Source organism: Toxorhynchites rutilus, chromosome 1, assembly GCF_029784135.1.
Source record: "Toxorhynchites rutilus septentrionalis strain SRP chromosome 1, ASM2978413v1, whole genome shotgun sequence".
NCBI classification, from domain to species: domain Eukaryota; kingdom Metazoa; phylum Arthropoda; class Insecta; order Diptera; family Culicidae; genus Toxorhynchites; species Toxorhynchites rutilus.
In genome coordinates this window covers 19777809-19797547 of record NC_073744.1, presented here as the reverse complement: position 1 = coordinate 19797547, position 19739 = coordinate 19777809, and the positions used below count along the sequence as shown (strand labels likewise).

Sequence of the window (19739 nt, the reverse complement as noted above, 5' to 3'; positions counted from 1 at the left end):
AATATCGTGAAGATTATGTACGGATAAGTTACCATCTCGTTCGCTGTTTAATAAAGTTTGCCACCTGTTCTGGGTGATTACTATCCTTTGAATTTGATCGTGATCGTCACTTACGTCATTTTGCTTATCTAGTGTGAAACCGGCTTAATGTAGCACATCGAAAAAACGCTCACCTATCCTCGATGTAGCGTTGGGTTCATCTGTCAGATGTTCAAAAGTCAAAAAAGCACTCACACACCCATTTGTGCAGCCCAACCTGTGTATAAAAAGATACCTCCTGTGATGCAAAACGAAACGAGTCCAGTGAAGATTACTTCTCCGGAAAAATCATATTTTGAGTTCATTTTCACACGAAAAGAGTTTAGAAATAGTAATATTCTGGGCTCAATGTTGGCGCCTTTTAAAACCAGTAGCTTTAAAGTGAAAATAACACGGAATTGATAGTGAAATTTGCTTTTTAAGTTAGTGATACTCTGTGTCCAGCAAAAACTGATTCATTGCATCGGACAGAGACAGAACGAAGGAGAGGTTTCCGAAGAGAAGAATCTTTGTTGCCCTAAAGAAGTGTGAAAGAGACCGACGAGTGAGAGAGGTCAAGGGAAAACAAAGTCATCCCAGCCCCCACGCCTCATTCCGCTCCTTTGATAATTTATATTTTGATGGTGTGTTGGTTACAGTGAAAGCATATTTGGAGGAATTTTAGTTGATTCCACCTTTAATTTTGACTAATGTGTAACAAAGTTCCGATGTGAGAGAAACAAAAGCAAATGTTTCCGAACAGTAAACAAAACCTTATCGCCTGGTTAATGATCGAGAGGAAACAGAAGATAATGTGATAAGTTTATCAGTATTTCGTAAGAACAACACAACAGATAACCGTTAAGAAGCAGCGAGAGGCTATTTTAGTATCGATTTTCTTAGCTAGGAAGAAACAGTAATGTCGAATCACGTTCATACGCAAAGTGCTGATGCCGCACTGATTGCACGAATGCATCAGATGAGGCTGGACGGTGATGTCTCTGGAGCTGGACCGGCCAGGATGACACAATCACAGACAGCAGTGCTTCAGGGAGTGCCCAGAGGGAACCAGCATATGAGCCAAACTCAAATGGAAAATCACTATGTTCCTGTGGCGACTAATATTGGACCCGGTAATGTAATGATTATGAACGATCCTCGTATCTATGAAAAATACCAGAATCAAATGTTAGCAGCAACTGGGCGAAAACCGGGAGATATCGCGCATGGATATCAACGAGTAAACAACAGCCCCACCCATTCGGTGGGAGGCTCCTCCGTTCATTCCGGCGGTGGCGGAAGTCCTCGAGCTAGTGCCCTACAACAGCCATCACAATATTACGATCCTCGATATCAAGCTGTATACGAAAATATAGAGTATTATCCACCTGTTCAACCGCAGCCTATAGATGCATTGATGTACGAGCGAAAGTTCGAATCGAGCAATATTAAAGCTCAGCCTCAAGTCCCGGTTGGTTCCTCTCTTTCTAATGTTTCTTCTAACGGTAATGCGGGACGATATGCTCACACTCCTCAACCGCCCGAATTACTAGAGCAACCACCAATATATGAAAATGTGCAGAGTGCATCCGGGCAACAGGCCCAACCTCAAGCCAGCAAGGGTTCAGCTCAAATTTATTATCATCGCAATGAAACGAGCAGTCCACGAATTCCTTATCAATACCACTCCGGCGAGCTGCCAATATATGAGTCTACTGTTGTGAACCCCAGCGCGAAATCCAAGTATACCCCAGCTGGACAGGGATTTCCCACAGGAGCATATCATCATCACTCGCCAACAGACAGCAATATATCGCTCAAAGTTGCTCAACAACCACAACCGGTGCATTTACCGAACCTAAAGTATCACGCCACAGGTATTTCGACGACCGTTGCTTTTCCGTACGAATACCAGAAGTCTCCTAAACATACAACAGCTCCTACTTTGGTTAGTTTAGTTTAGTATATCTTGTTTGCAGTAGATTATTGTGTCAAAAATAACAATGTTGTTTTGCAGCCACCAAAATCGACCGATGTTCTCAAAAGCCAACAGGTGAAAAACAAATCCCCATCACGTGGTAGCTCTATTTCCGGATCAAGCTCCCTGAACAAATCAATTATCGAAGACATAAATGGTTCTGATTATGTGTGCATGACCGGTGGAAGCAAATACCAACAACAATCACAATATTCCGTTTCTCCTCAGCCGCCATCGGCACAGACCACAAAACCATCACTAACATCACCACCGGCAGCAATTGTTCCGATACTATTTCCCGGTGGTGACTGCAGCGCCGGAGGTAGTGGTGATCCTAGCCAGGAACGTTTATATGCCACTCTTCGCGAACTAGATCCGAAGACTAGCTCCGCCGGAAAACCTCCACCAACCATCATGACGACCACTTCATCAATGGCAAACAAGGCCCATAATGCACACAACTCATTCTCCGGTCAGCAGTCAGCCCCTAGCAGCAGCTTACCGTCGGCAGTTTCGCCAACCCCATCACAACTGAGCACCGGAAGTGGATCTGGTAAACGTGAGTGTCTTGAAATGTTAATGTCACTATGCTGGGTACTCTTCTGTAATGATTTTCTCTCCGAAGGTCTAACTAAGAATTTTCTACCGTACAATGTGACACCGCCCCGTCCGACTGGTCCAACCGAGGCGGAACGAAAAATCGAGGAGCTCACCCGGCAGCTTGAGGAGGAGATGGAGAAAAGCGAAGAACAGGGAGAATACTTTGGTAAGCATTCTGGACCATCCGAAAGTGGGGTTTCTATGACGAAGTTCATTTTTAGGAATTTGTCACACTTGTAAGGAAAAGGTTACTGGAGCTGGCGCCGCTTGCCAGGCAATGGGCAATCTGTATCACACCAACTGTTTCATCTGTTGCTCGTGCGGGCGAGCTCTACGTGGCAAGGCGTTCTATAATGTCCATGGACGTGTTTACTGCGAAGAGGACTACATGGTAACTTCTGTCGTTTTTATTAGTGAGAATAATTTCTTAATGTGGCACCGGATTTCAGTACTCTGGGTTCCAGCAAACGGCAGAAAAATGTGCAATCTGTGGCCATCTCATCATGGAGATGATTCTCCAGGCGATGGGTAAATCATACCATCCCGGATGCTTCCGGTGTTGCGTGTGCAACGAGTGCCTCGACGGGGTGCCCTTCACCGTGGATGTGGATAACAAAATCTACTGCGTTAATGATTATCACAACATGTTCGCTCCCAAGTGTGCGAGCTGTGGAAAAGGTAACCAAGATTGAAACAGTTATCTATGTTGGAGTGTTCTGATTATGATGACCATTCGCAGGAATAACGCCGGTGGAGGGAACGGAAGAAACCGTTCGGGTGGTTGCCATGGACAAGGACTTCCACGTGGACTGCTATATCTGTGAAGAGTGCGGAATGCAGCTAACGGATGAACCGGATAAACGCTGCTACCCATACGAGGGAAGGCTGATGTGTCGCTCGTGTCACATTCAGAAAATATCGCTACAGGACATGCACGGACGAATTGTGGAGCCGGTTTCTGCTACGTATCAGTACATGGGATAAGAACTTGGATCATGTTCGAAGCAATGAAACAATTCAAACACCACTGGCTGGAAACTTATCAATTCTTAGGGATATTATGAATTACTTTGCGGAAGTAAAGCCAAATCAACTAATATGTGGAAACAATTACAAACTGCCACAAAAAAGGGAATTATAGATCAATAGTTTGTAACAAAATATTCGCATGCGTTCTGCGCCTCAGGCAAGCTTTTTGAAAATTGATGTGTCTTCCAAATTGAGAAGAGCAAATTATCCTCGTCAACATTATTATCTGTAGTAGTTGTACTAGTATATTCCTATTCCCCAACTTGCATTGTAATTGATGATCTTTCGTATTTATGGAAATCGCTACATCATGACACAAAAGTGAACTATACATTCCATTATAATTTTTTTTGTTCGCCAATCGCAGGCAGCAGCGCATCAGCGGTAACGGATAGCGGCTTAATTCATTGTTGTAATGCGTGCTTATGATACTAGCTACATGACATGATACAAATATATATATATATATATGATTATATATATTCTTTTTACTAGGATGTACTTTTCAAATTGTAATGATGATGATGGAAATAAAACTATTATTTGAAAAATCATCCATCCATTTCTACCATTACTATATCGTTAGAAACATATATTTTAAAATAAGTATAGTATTCGGAACGGTCAACGCTTAGTGATCGGACGTGTTTTCTTTATCCGCGATTGTTTCACAGTATTTTCTATTTTTTTCACTATCCTCGAGCTATTTACGGCAAGCTTGAATTCTAACAGAATTCTGAACACTGGAGGTCGTTGTGGCCCTTGAAGATGCATCGTTGCGTTATTCTCAGATTGTAATCCGCCGCAACTATGGGAAAGCCAAAGTTATTCTAACCTCATCCGACAATGAAGCTGGTAGCTCACAGTTGAATAGTGTGAAAAGACTAAAACTAAGCACATCAGGTTCCAATATCTGAATCGCAAAAAAACAACACGTGTACTCCAAACCAGTGCAATAACGTCTGGTGGAGAATCTGTGAAAATTGCACCGAACGTGAAGACAAGAAATTCCTTTGACGTTCTTGCTGGTATAGATGACGAAACGATTGGCAACAATGGCGATCCCCAAGCATCAGCTCAACACAAAAAACGTGTTCGGTGTCCCCTATCACCGTATTTGAAAAAAAAAAACCCAAAGGATTTGTTTATCTTCCTGAAGCTGAACAAGATTCCGGATGGGAAATATCATCTCAAAGTTTACAAGGGTGGAGTTTCAATCAGTGCGGCTGATGTGGATGTTTTCCATAGTGTCGTTGATGTGCTGAAAAGTCACGAATGGCAGTTTTTCCCTCATCAAATTTCCCATGAAATTCATACCAAGGTAGTTCTTACTGGATTGTTTAAAATAAACGATCTGCAAAAAGAGCTGCTGGACAATCAAGTGGTCCCACAGGACGTGAAGGTCGACTGCAAAAAGCAACAAATATGCCCTGTACTTGCTGCACTTTGTGAAAAGATCTGTGAAACTTCAACAATTGCAAAAGGCTAAGACTATTCAATACAATCGTCACGTGAGGATACTTCACTAGGAAGTCATCGGATGTCCTACAATGCTATCGTTGCCAAAAATTTGGTCTCGGTGCATCAAACTGCAACCTTCTATCTCTGTGTGTCAAATGTGGAGATAAACATCCTACCAACCAATGTAAAATTACGCCGAGAGTGGCAACGAAGACGAAACAGGTCCTCATATCAAGTACGCGAACTGCAGTGGAAACCACACTGCAAGCTACCGAGGGTGCCTACCCCGGAAAATATACCTGCAAAACTTGCAGATTATAAAAGAAATGCTGGCAAAAAGTAAATTCAGAAAATTATATCCACCCTTACGTCGTCAGGGCCCTATCCAGCGCTCTGCTGAAGCTCACAGTGTAAACTCAACGGACCGTTCGAACCGACCATTGTATGCTCAGGTGCTGAAACAGATGTCCATCACAGCCCCGTCTGCTCGCTTCACGTGCGAGCCCACCGTAAATCCGGAATTCTTGTGTTTGGCGCGAGATCTGTTCATCATCTTAAAAAAGCTTGCCAGCGATTCCGGTATCGACAAGACTATTAATTCAACTACGAAATAGGCGTAGAAGACAATGGATCAGATCAAGATACTTCAGTCTCTCAACAGACGCATACGCGAGGAATGCTCCCTCGTTCGTTTTCAGAAATTTGGTGATACACTCGACAGTTTGCTACCCGGATGTAAGGATCTGTGGAAAATCAATAGAGCACTGAGAAAGAATTGCAAATACAGACCACCATTAAAAGATGGTGACAAACTCATCGTTGCTGCTTCCGAAAAAACTGAATTATTATCCGTTAGTTTTGCCAAAGCACATGCTTACTCACTTCCAGACGACACTACCGTCGCTGTGGCGGTTGCTGAATCGGTCGGTATGATTCAAAATTCACCTGTGAATCTTGTTCCTGCCATGCTAACTCGCCCCACAGAAATTTTTAATATTATCAAGAACCTGAAGAACAAAAAAGCCCCTGGAGACAATGGCATACGCAACGAATCATCAAAACACCTGCCGAGGAAGGCCCTAGTGTTTTCTACACAGATTTTCAACGCGTGTCTACGTCTTTCTTATTTTCCGTCATCTTGGAAGCACGTCATCATAACTGCAATACCGAAAGCTCATAGGGATATATCAGACTGGAAAACTACCGCCCAATTAGTCTATTATCATCGCTAAGTGAACTATGAGAACGAATCATACTGAACCGATGGAGCCGATCTGGCGTGGAGGTAACAGCCATACTTCTCACGCTCAAGATCACGAGTTCAATTCTCACTCCCGACATTCTTCCAAAATGGAAGGTAAAAGTGACGAACCAGCCAGAAGCGTTGAAAGTCACTATAATACAGAAAAAAAAATACTGAACCGATTAAACCGTCACGTAGAAGCAAATGTTCACTCGATGTCGTTTAAATACATAGAAGACATACACCCCGATTATGCATTCCGATTGATTTTCATTTCATTCGAAACCATCATTTCGTTCGAGTTGTAATTTTGCTTTCCTTATTCCGAACGTTTTGCCCATTTATTGTTCGAAGAGAAACTGATCGAATGAAATGCAAAAACAACTCGAACGGCAATCAGAATGGAATTTTATCAAGTAGTTCGAAATATTTCGAATCGATAGAAATACAGAATAGGTGTGATAGTCCTGACCCTAACTTAACTTTTTTGTCTTTAAATTTCCTTGCATTTTCACCAAAACTTTATCCATAACATAAAATCATCGTCAGACACAATTTTCGTTCCCAATTGCAGATAATGTCTCACTTTTTCACATCGAACACATTAATTTTCATTGAAAAATTTGTTTTAAAAACGTATTTATTCCTCTCGGATTCCTCTTTGAACACGGAGCTCAATGTTGTCTATGTCGAATTGCGTCGCAAGGTTGCCACATTTTCACAACTCGATTGGATTTCAGTCAAACGGATAACAGAATGTAAAATTGCAATCCGTTGACGCTGTGTCCGCGTTGCTCATGATAGCATTTCTCAAGTGAATGTATTCTTTCTCGTGCCACTTATGTTGATTAGGTCGTAGGAATCGCAGTCGTTCGCTCTCTACCTTCGCGTACATGTCGACCATGAATTTTTGGCACAACTCACGACATCATACGATACACACAAAATTCATCGAGCGCACTACTTTGTTTTATTTGTCTGATATAGCTATTCATAAATATTATTTCAAAATGAGTAATGATGTTTATAATGAATTGAGTACCTGTGGCAGGTTCACGTTGTCTAATGTTTGTCCAATATTCGTCTTGTCCTTTCAGAACGGTCGGGCATTTTTCGTCAGATATTTTTTCTGACTTGCATTGTGGTCACACACATTCTAGAGCTTGCCACTCAGAATACACTCAAGGATGCAAAAAGTAATTGTTATTTTGTAGACCGAGCAAGTGTGATTAGAAGTATTTCAATAACTCGTTTTGCTCATTCAGAAATACTTCCAGCTCGCCGGCGATACGCCTTTCTTCAGACGAAGTGAGGTTACTTGCGAATGTGTGGATGAAAGTATGATGCAGCGGGCCTAGCGCCATCTATCATTTAACTACATAAATAGATTCCTTCTGTTTAAAAGACGACCGATGGTTGAATTACTTGGATATTGTTTATACAAAATAATAAAATCACGATTAAAAATAGGGTGTAGGGGTTTAAATTTGTCGTAATATGTATTTTTTGAAGCAAATTTTAAGAAAAAAAATATTTAGATGTTTTTTTCTGCATAGGGCCACTCTGATCGGTATTACATATTTAGTAATCCGTATCCTAGCGATATCGTATATAGTTCTCATGCCTAACAAACGTTTTGTGCATAATTCCATTGAAATCAATCGAGCCGCTTCGGAGGAGTCACCGGAAATCGAGGTTTTTGAAAAAAAGAACTGATGCCAAATGTCTTAAAATTGCATGAAGCGTCGAGATTTACATGTACGTTGCGATACAACAGATTGTATTGCTGATCTGGGCGGATGAACAAATACCGGACGACTGGTTGGAAGGCCTCATATGCCCAATCTACAAGAAGGGCCATCGACTCGATTGTAGCAACTATCGAGGTATTACGTTGCTCAACTCCGCATACAAAGTGCTTTCCCGTATCCTGTTCCTCAGATTGAGACCGCTAACGGAATCCTTCGTCGGCGAATACCAGGCTGGTATTCGACAGGTTTTTCGACGAGTTGCAGCAGCGAAAAGGGCCTTTTACGGACTACGTAACCAGCTAAGGTCCCGTAGTTTGCAAACTCACACAAAACTAGTGTTGTATAGAACGCTCCTCCCGGTGGTTGCATAGAATGGATCCTCCCGGTGGCTCTTTACGGACGTGAAGCATGGACGCTGAAGGAGGCTGCCCAACGAGTACTCGGAATTTTTGAACGTAAAGTTGTGCGATCGATACTTGGCGGTAAATTGAAGGGCGCAGGCGCATGAATCACGAGTTGTACCAGGTATACAAACATGCAAACATGTGCCTGACGAGAGAGCCGCCAAAACTATTTTCAGCAGAGGACCAAGAAGAGGCCGTCGACTTCGTGGTAGGCCTCGCACCCGATGGATGTGCGCGGTGAAAGAGGATGCACGATCTGCTGGTGTACGAGGTGACTGAAAAACGGCTACCCAAGACAGACGAAGCTGGACATCTTTAATTAGTTAGGCCATAGACCGGTGAACGGTCCGTTGGTCAACAAGGTAAAGTAAGTTGATACGGCCTTGTCTACGTGTGACCGCTCGAGGTGGGCTTCCTTCTGCTTTCAAGCTGTAATCTTTTTTTCCATTTTCTGTGAATTAGACAGCGAGTCAGTTGATGGGAGGCATCCATTGTTGTGTTATCCATAGTTCAAATATTCCGATGTTTCTTGTTGCAGGCAGCAGAGCGAGTGTGGTCGAAGAGAGGCTGAATCTCCATCACTTGATGATCGTTGCCTAGATGTAATTATATTCTATAATAACACACATAGCTGGTCAACTGAAGTTCCTGAGACTTGAACTCACTTGACTTAAAAGCCCACAAAATAATAATAATCATCATAATATGCATTGAGGATTGCCGGCACATAAATCAGCGCTATCTGGAAGCCTTCAGCAGTATAAGTTCTTGGAATCGTCTCAAGCAGCGGATGTCTTATGACGATGTAAGTGGTTTTTTCTACGGTTTAATATCTGGATCCATCTGAATGCTAGGGTACTAGACTCGAGAAAGTAAGGGATAAGCTGACCGACACCGACCGATAGATTGGACTATGGTTTGTGAAGAAATACGAATGTCAGTTATGGAAAACCGAGGGAATAGTCATCAGCAAACAAAGCAAAAGTGCCGGATCTATTATAGCGGGTCTCCTTTAATCATTGTCCAACAGTATATATATATAAACGTCGAGTTTAATCTTTCAAAATAGTAATACTCGTACAAAACGAGGTATCAGCGTAAGAAATATGTAACTGTACGTACCTCTGCCAATCCTTTCGTCAGTCCGTAATCTGCTCCCGATGATGTCCTGCACAAATTTTGAAAAACCCTCAATTAATAAACCACATTCGAAAATTCACGATTCACACATGGTCCGCCGTATACCTGCTGTATCTTACCTAATGTAATTTTTTTGTTGAATAACAATCTTGTTTGGGCGTATTAATAAATAATTTGTTTACTCACGCTTCGCGGAACCAATCAGTGCAACACCAATTCAGAAGAACCAAAATGGAGGACGGGAATTTTGATGGAGTCGCGCAATGCACGGCAAAGTGTCCACACTATCGGCACGGGGGTACGCACCGACCGATGGGAGCCATGCTATGAAGATGAAGAAGGCACACCGGAAGAGGAAAGCAACTGCATTAGGAAATAGCAAATCTGATTGTCGGAGTAGCAACAATGAACATGAGAAGGAGCGAGTGATATTCGTATTCGTTGCGGGTTTTTTCACATTATGTGCAGAGTCGTTGATCGAAAAATTTGGAAATCTTATCAAAGCTAATTTTCCCGATTTATGGCAAATGATTACTTGAAAAGGTAACAACTTGTTTTTTGTCTTCTTTTTGAAACTGTAGTTTGATTTTATTTCGTTCCTTTGTCTATGCTTAATTAAGCAAGATTTTTTTTTCATAAACCTATTGTTGTGTTTTTTTGTGTATAATTTGATTTGTAGTTTTCTACTCACATATTATTCTGAACCATGTCTGTTATGTCTGTCAGCGATCGATGGTCGAACGATTCCCACTGTGAACTCGTCTTCCGGATGCAGCAGAATGCGTTCATATGTTTAAATGATGCCTGTATGTGAAATTTCAATGGTAAATCTAACGGTGCTACTTAACACATTTAGATGGTTTTATAGAGCCACGCACACGCATACACTAACTATTCTGGGATACATATTTGTTACACCGCGAAGCTTGAACGATAAAACTGTTTTCTTTCCTTTTCGGGTGGTGAACACCGTTACTGTCAACCAGTAACTTGTAGTTTGCTCTATATTTGTCATTTCTATTCTATAGATGAATCATATTTTATATCGCAAAATACCTTATTAGAATTAAGAGAAAATTGAGAGTCTGTTCAGCACAATTTAGATACAAATCAGCGGGAGCAATACAAAAGGAAAGATGGTGGAGGGGATCCTCTATACAATCAACCACGCGAGATGGTGGCAAGCAATTTAGTGTTCATAAAGGTGCCCCCTCTCTTACAGTGCTACAACATCTCTCAACCAACCAATAGTGGGGCTATACCTGCTTTCCAACCGCTGATGATTTAGATCTATTTTGTTAGCCCGACCTTCTTGGCTTCGACCTCGTAAATTAGCAAACGCCACATCTTCACGACAAACACTTCGGCCTCCTCATCTAAAACCTATAAATAGAAGGGTTTTTTTTAAATCCCACATTCGAATCGAGTTAGTCATCATCACAACTCACCATCTGGACATCATCAAGAATCCCCTGCGGAGTACTTCCAGCCAACACTTTCGAACATATAAAGTCAACCAGCGTAGGTTCCGGCTCACCAATGTACTCAATAATCTTCTTGTTGATCCACGGTCGGATTTTCTTCTCAATTGTACTATCGATTTCGTTCCAATCGAGCGGATAATTGAACAGATCGATTTTCTCCGTTGGAATCTTATCAATAATACTTTTTATATGTCGTCTTTTCTCCTCTTGCGATTTTATGGCATCTCTACTTGACCGACTAGTGCTTGATGCGTCTTCACCACCCTTGCTGGACTTTGAAGAGCTCTTAGAGCCTGAGTGTTGCGAAGGAGCAGGTTTGGTTTCCGTCGATGCACCAATTTGCGTCTTATGATCGTCATCTGGGAAAAATATCGAATATAAACAAAAAAGGTCAATAATAATAATATAATAACTTCTTCTTCTTCTTCTTTTTGGCTTTAAGGGGGTTTAAACTTTTCAGTTCATTCGCCTCTAGAATATAATAACGACCCGCCTCATTCCCCTACATAGGTTTGAGTTAGTCCAGTCCATAACCAGTTTTAAAAACAAAAAAAACCAAACTGATTTAACATACAGATATGAAATCACCTCTTTGTGATACCGGTATTTCACTAAGCTTCATCTATTCAAAAGTTTCTTTGGACATGCTTGTGAAAAGTTTAGCCAAGGCACAAGAAGAAACGCTAGCTGTCCCACCAAGCTGTCCCATAGCATTTTCTGAGTTCACTGTAACCTGACTGCCAAATTTGTCAGACTAACTGATCTAATCTCTTCAGTTTATTCAAACATTTAACCTGTTGAATGAATTTCAGGCTGTAGCCTATCCGTTCATTCTGATGGTTGTTTGCTTGATCCTTCAGAAATCGCTCGTGGGTCTTCTTTACTCGACAACATTCGCTCTCTCGATCTTCGACCAAACCTCAATTATAGCTGTGTCCTTTTTATCAAGGCTTGCATATCCAATTTCACAATCAAAACAAACTCTACTGTTCTATGTTCTTCCTATTTTCTTCTTTCTTTTAAACATAGACAAAATAATCCTTCATTATCATTGAGATGAAGATGACAGTTCCTTCTTTTATATACATATACACTAGGGTGCCAATGAATGTATGAGAAAAAATTGACCCTAAAATTTCAAAAAGTTACCCAATACAAAATGTTCACCACCTCAAAAAAACCCCTATGCCAAATTTCAGCTCAATCGGACTAAAGAGAGAGTGGCGCAATTTTTATGTCAAAAATCGGCACTCTGGGACTTAATTTTTTTTTCTGAATACCAAACAAAATAATGGTTTAGGGTGCCAATAAAAACAGTTATCATGATTTTTCATTCGGAACTGCGAAATGTTGATTTATATATCCTATAGAAAATATTAGCTTATTCGGACTTCATTTACTAGTGTCAAAGACGTTAAAATTTTATGTCATCACCTTTGTCTGAGTTTTTTGAAAACCGAAAAATCACTGGAAGTCGAAGTTTTCTTAAAAAATCCACATCCACACGTGCTCTCAGCTTGCGAAACTTACAAGTGTCGGGATTTATAAAGTTGACTGACATTGTGGATCAAATCTTTACGTGTTTTCATGTTTCCGACTCCATCAGAACCATTTTCATCTCAATGCTTCCAGTATTGAAGACAAATTTGCAGCGATTGATGCAAACATGGCCCCTCCTTGCCATGATTATCTCTCTTGATGTCTAAGTTAAATAGAGAGATCAGAGATATCACTGTTTTACAGTAGAATTGTCATAGTCTTATCCCTAAATTGGATACATTCAAATTTTTAATTCATAACGTCAATTGTGATGTTTTTGTTCTGTCCGAAACATGGCTCTCTTCGCGAGATGATCTCTCTTTCCACGATTTCAATATTATCAATAAGTGCCACTCATTTTTTCGAATTGACCTCCCACCTATTGGAGGAATCGAAGCTGTTGCTTGTCATGCAAACATCACAGGAAAAGACCTCTGTATTGTCAGCTTTTATTGGCCTCCGAGAGCTGCGGTTAGCCGCGAGCAACTTGTTGACATGTCCTTCCTGAGCCACGATTGATCTTGCGAGACTTCAACTCTCATGGAACTGCCTGGGGGGAACAGTACGACGACAACCGTTCATTGTTGATATATGACCTTTGTAACATCTTCCATATGACCGGAAAACAACACGTGTACCTAAACCTCCTGCTAACCCAAGTGCTCTTGACCTCTCGCTTTGCTCGAATTCACTATCATTAGATTGCAAGTGGAGTGTGATCAAGGGCCCCAACGGTAGTGATCACTTGCCAATCAAAAAATGAAAAAAAATTATGAAAAGTGGCTCGAAACGATTCCGTTCCCGTGCCAAAATTTGTTCGAGATATTTCACAAGGTAGGTGATTTATTGATTCAGAGTTTTCGATTGTAGAATTCTTTCTTGCCCTCCTTTCATGTAACAATTCTGCTCTAGGATCGGATAGAAATAAGTTCAACTTGCTGAAAAACCTCCCTGATGTGGCGAAATTATTCAATCGGTTTCTGGAGCATAATATTGATCCGGATGATTGGAGACAAGTACGAGTTATAACTATTCAAAAACTGGAAAACCCGCGTCCGCCTTCAATTCGTACCGCCCGATAGTAATGTTGTCTTGTATACGGAAATTGTTTGAGAAAATGATCTTGTTTCACCTTGATCGATGGGTTGAAACCAATGGGGGCCTTTGATTCTGTTTCATAGATTCATAGATAGAGATTTTGTCAGACAAAAAAATTCTCCACAGAGAAAACAGAGATGGTGGTGATGGTAAATCATGGTAAATCATCAAAACCGAAGCTTCAACTTTTGGGTAAACCGACCATTCATGCTATGTCATTCAAGTATCTTGGGGACTGGTTCGACTCCAAATGTACTTGGAGGCCCATATTAGGTATCTGAGTAAAAATGTCAACAAATAATAAACTTTCTCCGTACTCGAAGATCTTCTAATGTTGTATCGAACAACTATTCTCTCAGTGATGGAGTACGGCAGTTTTTGTTTTCAATCATCTGCCAAAACACACCTCATTAAACTCGAGCGAATTCAGTATCTTTGTCTCCGTATTACGTTGGGATGTATGCCCTCAACGCAAACCATAAATCTCGAGGTTTTGGCAGGCGTACTCCCACTAAAAGATCGCTTCAGTTTATTATCTCTTCGATTCCTCATCCGGTGTAAGGTTATGAACCCATTGGTGACCGGAAATTTTGAGCCACTGATCGAGCTACATTTTCACTCTGGATTCATGAGTTCATATCATGAATTCATCTCCATGCAAGCTGTTCCTTCTTCGTATATTCCCAACCGTGTTTGTTTTCCTGACTACATCAATTCATCTGTGCATTTCGATCTGTCCATGAAGCAGAATATCCATGGAATTCCAGATTATCATCGATCGGAGTTCATTCCAACGATCTTCGATCTGTCGAAGTTATCCGTTCAGTGAGGCAGGAAAAACACTCGCCGTACTTCCTTGAGAGAATACAAGAAATTTTGAGAGCTTTATTCAGATGCTGTTATGTCATCACCTTTGTCTGGGTCCCTTCACATTGCTCAATTCCGCGTAATGAGAGGGCTGACTAATTAGCAAAGGTGAATGCGATTGTAGGCGATATTTATCAGCGTCAAATCGCCTTCAATAGATTTTACTCTTTAGACTCAGCAAAAACAGTCCTCTGTATTCGATTACTCGAATAATTCAACATCTGGCCCTTAAACGACTAATTGTCCCTATTATGTGCAACATATTGATAGGACGAAACTCTTCGGATTTAATCGTCCCAGCAATTTTCTGTATTGGAACCACTAAAGATTCCTTCCACACTTTGGGCTCGTGTCCTGTTCTTAATGAATCATTTATCAGGTCCAGCAGGGATGGTCCAATAACATGAAAGAAATCTTGAACATTTTTTGCATTGACGTCATCTATACCAACCGACTTTTCTAGTGAAAAACAAATTCTGTTGAGGTCCGCAGAAGTTATTGGGTGAAAAAATCCAGTTTACATTCTCTGGCCGTCGGCTGTAATATTTCATCAGGTTCACTTACCAAATCAATACTTTCGTGAATAAATGAAACACTGTCAACAAAATATAAATTAAACTTATTGACAATTAGATTTTCTGATGTTATAACTGAATTTCCGAAAGTTATGGATCGCGGGCAACTGTTTTCAGCTTTCATCAAGCTTTTCAAAATTTTCCACAACTATTTGCTATTATTTTTGTTCTGGTCAATCTGTCTTTGGATATGCTCTGTTTTGGCTTCTTTCAACGATCTCGAATAATCATTGCAACTGTATAATAGCGCCAAACTATTAGTTCTACGTATTTTTTTGTAACATCTATTCTTCGTACGTTTTATTCGTCAAGTCGGCAGCCAAGAGAATACCTAAAGTTCGTGTTTCCAGTCCAGACTAATTTATACATAAATGGCTTGCAGAAGTTCAAGGGACTTACCCAACGGAATTAGTTTTCGTTTTTTGGGTCCGTTAGATTCCTCGCCATCATCATCCAAGCTATTGAAGACATCCTTCATTTCCAGCTTTTTCTTCTTGGCGTTAGCGTTCAAGCTGAGACTGATTGTGGGTGCGATTGGTTGGTGCTTCTCCGGTATGGAATTGAACTCACTGCTGCTGTTTGCCTCGGGACTATGCATAATCATGTTTGAATTTGACCGCATCGACTGGTGAGAATTCTCATCCTCACCAGCACCAATCACCGTCGCAGGTACAGAACCGAATCCGAACGAATCTCGCGTTTCTGATCCAGCATGCTGTGGATGAACCTGTCCCGTCTGATGATGACCCTGGGAGTGATGATTATTGGTAACCGCCGAAACAGGCGACCCAATGTTATTATCATCGTGACCACTCGAGTCGGACTCGATGGGCTCTGCATCGATAGCAGCCAATTCGCGGGATGCTTGGGCCAGCACATATCGCTCCTTGTTGGCCTTAAGGCGCTCTTTATCTCGCTGTCGCTCAATTTCACGCAGCCGCTCGCGTTCCAGCTCTCGCTCACGCTGTTGTGATTGCTCCAGGTTGACGTCGATCAGAATCTTGGGCCGGTACATGTCTTCGCGTTGTTTCTTCAACTAGTGTAGAGAAAACGGAGTCAAAATAGTCGATCTAATGCTACGAAAAATAAAATCGAATTACCTTTTCAAACTCTAATGTGGGGTTATCATATTCGCCGGAGAAAATCTTATTTTTCAGTTCGTCCAATTCTTCCTGTTCTTTGTTGCGATCCTTTGAATCAAGATCGGCCTCACGGACACGTTCCGCCAGCCGACGCTGCAGTTCGCGCCCCCTAGAAAGAATCGTCTCATTAGAAGTTATTCATTTTTTCCCCCTATACTGAGCATACTTGTAATATTTTGGATCATCTCGCTCGTCATCATAGTCCTCCAAGAATTCCTTCAGTCGCTTGGCTTCCTTCTCGCGTTCCTCTTCTTTACAACGGTCCTTTTCGCGTTCCTTCTCATATTCCTTGGCCTTCCGTCTTTCGCGTGCCTCCCAATTTCTCAATCTCTCCTGATAAGCAGCTTCCTTCTCCTTAGCCTTCTTCTCTGCTTTTCTTCGGTCCCTCGCTTCCTCCTCCATTTCCTTCTCCTTCTGAATGTCCCGTGGATTACGATTTAGTAACTCGCGCTCGCGTTCCCGATCCCGCTCACGTTCCCTTTCCCTCTCCCGCTCCCTTGCTTCGCGATTTTCCCGTTCTATTCGTTCGCGATTCTCGCGCTCTCGCTCCCGCTCCCTAGCCATTTCCCGTTCCCGCTCGCGCTCACGTTCCCTTTCGCGTTCTCGTTCACGATCGCGCGAACGCGATCGACTCCGCCTTCTCGATTTCTTTTCCTTCTCTTTCCGCGGCGAGACGGACCTCCTCTTATCGCCGTCAGACTTTTTCTCATCACGTGCCTTCCTCCGCTCCTTTTCCTTCTCCTTCTTCAATTCCTCCTCTTCGGTGTATTTACGAAATTTGCCAATTTCCTTACTTATTAATTCTCTCTTTCCCTCCTCCATATCAGCCTGCTGGAGTTGTTTCTTTTGCTTCCCCGTGGCAGTGCTTCCCTCTTCCTGTTGGTCGGGACCCATCAAATCGTCCTTAAACTCATCGAGAATTCTCGAGATTAAATCCAACGATTCGTCGTCACCCTTTCGCTCAGATACATCGCTCCCACCTTGCTCTTCCTTCTCGTAATTATCTAAAAGGGCTTTATTCTTGGCGTCCACCTTTGCCACAAGCTTCTTACCGTCAATCTCCAAATCATGTAGAAGACGCACAGCGCGAGCCCCAGCTACAGCACCGCTGCAAAAAAAAAATATACTATTAATTTCAATTCAAACAAACAAAACCTCCGAAATCTTACTCGTATTCACAGAATCCGAATGTCGACACTCGTTTCCAGTTGATAACCGTTCCACACGACGCGAGTATCTTTTTGATCATCGGATCAGGCGCCTTATCGCTGATGTTGCCAATGAAAACCGTAATCACTGGTCCATCGAAAGTGGGTGCCGGATTTGGAACTTGCACGCCTCCACCACGGTCGCGATGTTTGTCCTGATAGTTGTTCACATTATTGTACGCCACCGGACGGGAACCAATCGTGGGTGGTGGTCCGCGAAATCCAGCTCGTGCACCCGGCGGGGGTTGACTCAAAGGTGGCATTCCGGCTGGGATTATGGGCTGCAAATATTATACGCAGAATGAAAAATCATTGTTATTTCGAAATTTCTCAACGCTATACTTACAGGCATCATGGGGGGAGCCATTCCAAACGGAATTCCGGCCGGCACAATCGCCGGTGGTGGTCTCGTCGGGTATGACATAGGTTCGGAAACAGAGAAACTCTCCCCTGACACTATTTACTGTGTCGTTTCCAAGAGGTTATAATCAACACCGAAACCTGCCCACAAAGCTGCAATCGGCCGAAGTAAATGATAGAAGAACTTAATCAGAGTAATCCGTTGACCGAGTTTTTGCTTTGTTTGAAAACAAATCCTCCGGATGCTATCGGCAACCAATAAACCGGGGGAAGATTCCTACCAAGCGAACGTGGAACTGGCAAACATTTGACAGTTTGTAGCTTTCGAACTATTGCTGTTGCTTCTTCGAACGACGACGCAGACTTCTCACGCACACACGCGCGCTGTTATCCACTGAAACTTTTTTTTCGCTACCCGTAGGAAAATCGGTAAAAATAACCTCTATTACCCACTTTCAATTCAACCTATCAAGCGGAAAACTATGAAATTAATGCACTGGTTCTTTAAGAGGAGGATTCCACTATTTTCGATGCGGTAGTATCGAAAAAAAATATATATTCACGGCGAAATTTCCTTCCGTTCTTCCGATGAAACGCGATCACCCTTCCCCTTTTGACAGACACGCAGCGCTTCTTCGTACAGTCAGAGTATTTTCGTTTTTTCTCTACCTTTTTGACATTCTGCTGCCGTTGCTAACTGTTCGAAACTTTTTATTACAGTGAGAGGTAGGGTTTTGAGCCATATTCTGTATTCCGACGGATTTGCATATCGTTCGAAACCGTTATTTCGTGCCACCAGACGTCGACACTGAACACACTATGCATATATAATGTCAATTAGTTCAATTTTACGATAGTGCATATCATAAAACCGATGTTTGTTATACCCAATAACGACTTGTTCTGTCCCGATATACGAAATAAAATTTCTCGCATTTATGCGATTTTAGATATATAGATGTATGCTGTGATCGACATTATATACGATTGTGATTCGATCCCACTTTATATACAACTTAGAATATGCCAAGCTATACGATTCAATGTTTGCTGGGTTTGCATCATCTGTGTCTAAAATCGCACATAATACAAAAAAACAATTTTCTACATCATTGATGGATTAAGTCGTATATCAGTATGACGAGCATCGCTATATGTAGTATGGTATACGTACATTGTATTCATTTTATATAACATTGTCGGGACAAATCGCATATCAGTGTAACAAACATAGTAATATCCTTATATACGGTTTAAAACACGTCTATAACATGCCATCTATGTACAGTATTCATTCGATAACTACACCTGGTTTAACTGGACTGCTATTTAACTGGAAGAACGTTAACTGGGCTTAGGTCCAGTTAAAAGCAGAATTTCGTACAATTGACGCAATTTTTTTATACCATCTGTTTATTTTTTTATTAGGCTCATTCAGCTGTGACAGAACCGAATTTATTTGCGTTCATTTTTTACCTTAAGATAACTTTTGTTGTATAATACACTGTAGCCATTTTTGATCGTAAGAGTACTCCTATTTATCGATAAACATTCGTTTCATCTTTTACAAAGTAGCGGTTTTTTTAATTCCAATTAGTTATTTATCAGGCTCATTAGCATTTTATCTGTAACAGAGCCGGGTTTTTATCGTGTACATGTACATATGTTTATGTTTCTATAAATTGTAAATTACACAGTAGTAGTAGTAGCCATTTAGGCGTTAGGTTTTCTGTTCCATTACATTCTGATAAATTGCAATGTAGTAGCCATTTAGGCGTAAGGGTATTCTATCTGTTCTTCCATTGTTCAGCAGATCGGACGGCGGAGGTAGTTGATATTGAT

General features: G+C 41.6%; 2 protein-coding genes across 7 annotated transcripts; one reads left to right on the top strand and one right to left on the bottom strand.

Annotated features, from left to right (window-relative positions):
• Window positions 1-258: 258 nt before the first annotated feature.
• LOC129767797 (LIM domain-containing protein jub) lies at window positions 259-4176 on the top strand. Its single transcript, XM_055769002.1, has 6 exons — window positions 259-1966; window positions 2036-2555; window positions 2622-2762; window positions 2818-2987; window positions 3046-3274; window positions 3336-4176. The coding sequence occupies exons 1-6, from the start codon at window positions 938-940 to the stop codon at window positions 3578-3580; spliced, it is 2334 nt and encodes a 777-aa protein (XP_055624977.1). The 5' UTR covers window positions 259-937; the 3' UTR covers window positions 3581-4176.
• Window positions 4177-9605: 5429 nt separating this feature from the next.
• LOC129762221 (RNA-binding protein 25) lies at window positions 9606-18532 on the bottom strand. Of its 6 annotated transcripts, none has more exons than XR_008740579.1 (9): window positions 17884-18532; window positions 17499-17818; window positions 16496-17437; window positions 16288-16438; window positions 15587-16223; window positions 11073-11467; window positions 10316-11007; window positions 9811-9948; window positions 9606-9743 (listed from the first exon to the last, which is right to left on the bottom strand). XR_008740579.1 is itself a non-coding variant. In XM_055760282.1 (8 exons), exons 2-8 carry the CDS (start codon window positions 17959-17961, stop codon window positions 10915-10917), a joined length of 2616 nt encoding a protein of 871 aa, XP_055616257.1. In that variant the 5' UTR covers window positions 17962-18050; window positions 18179-18532; the 3' UTR covers window positions 10175-10914. The 6 variants fall into 6 exon arrangements, 2 of the variants coding, with proteins under 2 accessions (XP_055616257.1, XP_055616258.1); XR_008740581.1 differs by having other exon boundaries at window positions 9619-9948; window positions 10316-10428; window positions 10887-11007; XR_008740580.1 differs by having other exon boundaries at window positions 9632-9652.
• Window positions 18533-19739: the final 1207 nt, after the last annotated feature.

Excerpts from the sequence above, each read along its gene's own strand:
- LOC129767797 (XM_055769002.1), top strand. The coding sequence starts at position 938 with ATGTCGAATCACGTTCATACGCAAAGTGCTGATGCCGCACTGATTGCA. Across the intron at positions 2,556-2,621 it reads CGGAAGTGGATCTGGTAAAC|GTCTAACTAAGAATTTTCTA; the intron begins GTGAGTGTCTTG and ends TTCTCTCCGAAG. Across the intron at positions 2,763-2,817 it reads AGAACAGGGAGAATACTTTG|GAATTTGTCACACTTGTAAG; the intron begins GTAAGCATTCTG and ends GTTCATTTTTAG.
- LOC129762221 (XM_055760282.1), bottom strand. The coding sequence starts at position 17,961 with ATGTCATACCCGACGAGACCACCACCGGCGATTGTGCCGGCCGGAATT. Across the intron at positions 16,439-16,495 it reads GATGATCCAAAATATTACAA|GGGGCGCGAACTGCAGCGTC; the intron begins GTATGCTCAGTA and ends GATTCTTTCTAG. Across the intron at positions 11,468-15,586 it reads ACGAAAACTAATTCCGTTGG|ATGACGATCATAAGACGCAA; the intron begins GTAAGTCCCTTG and ends TATTTTTCCCAG.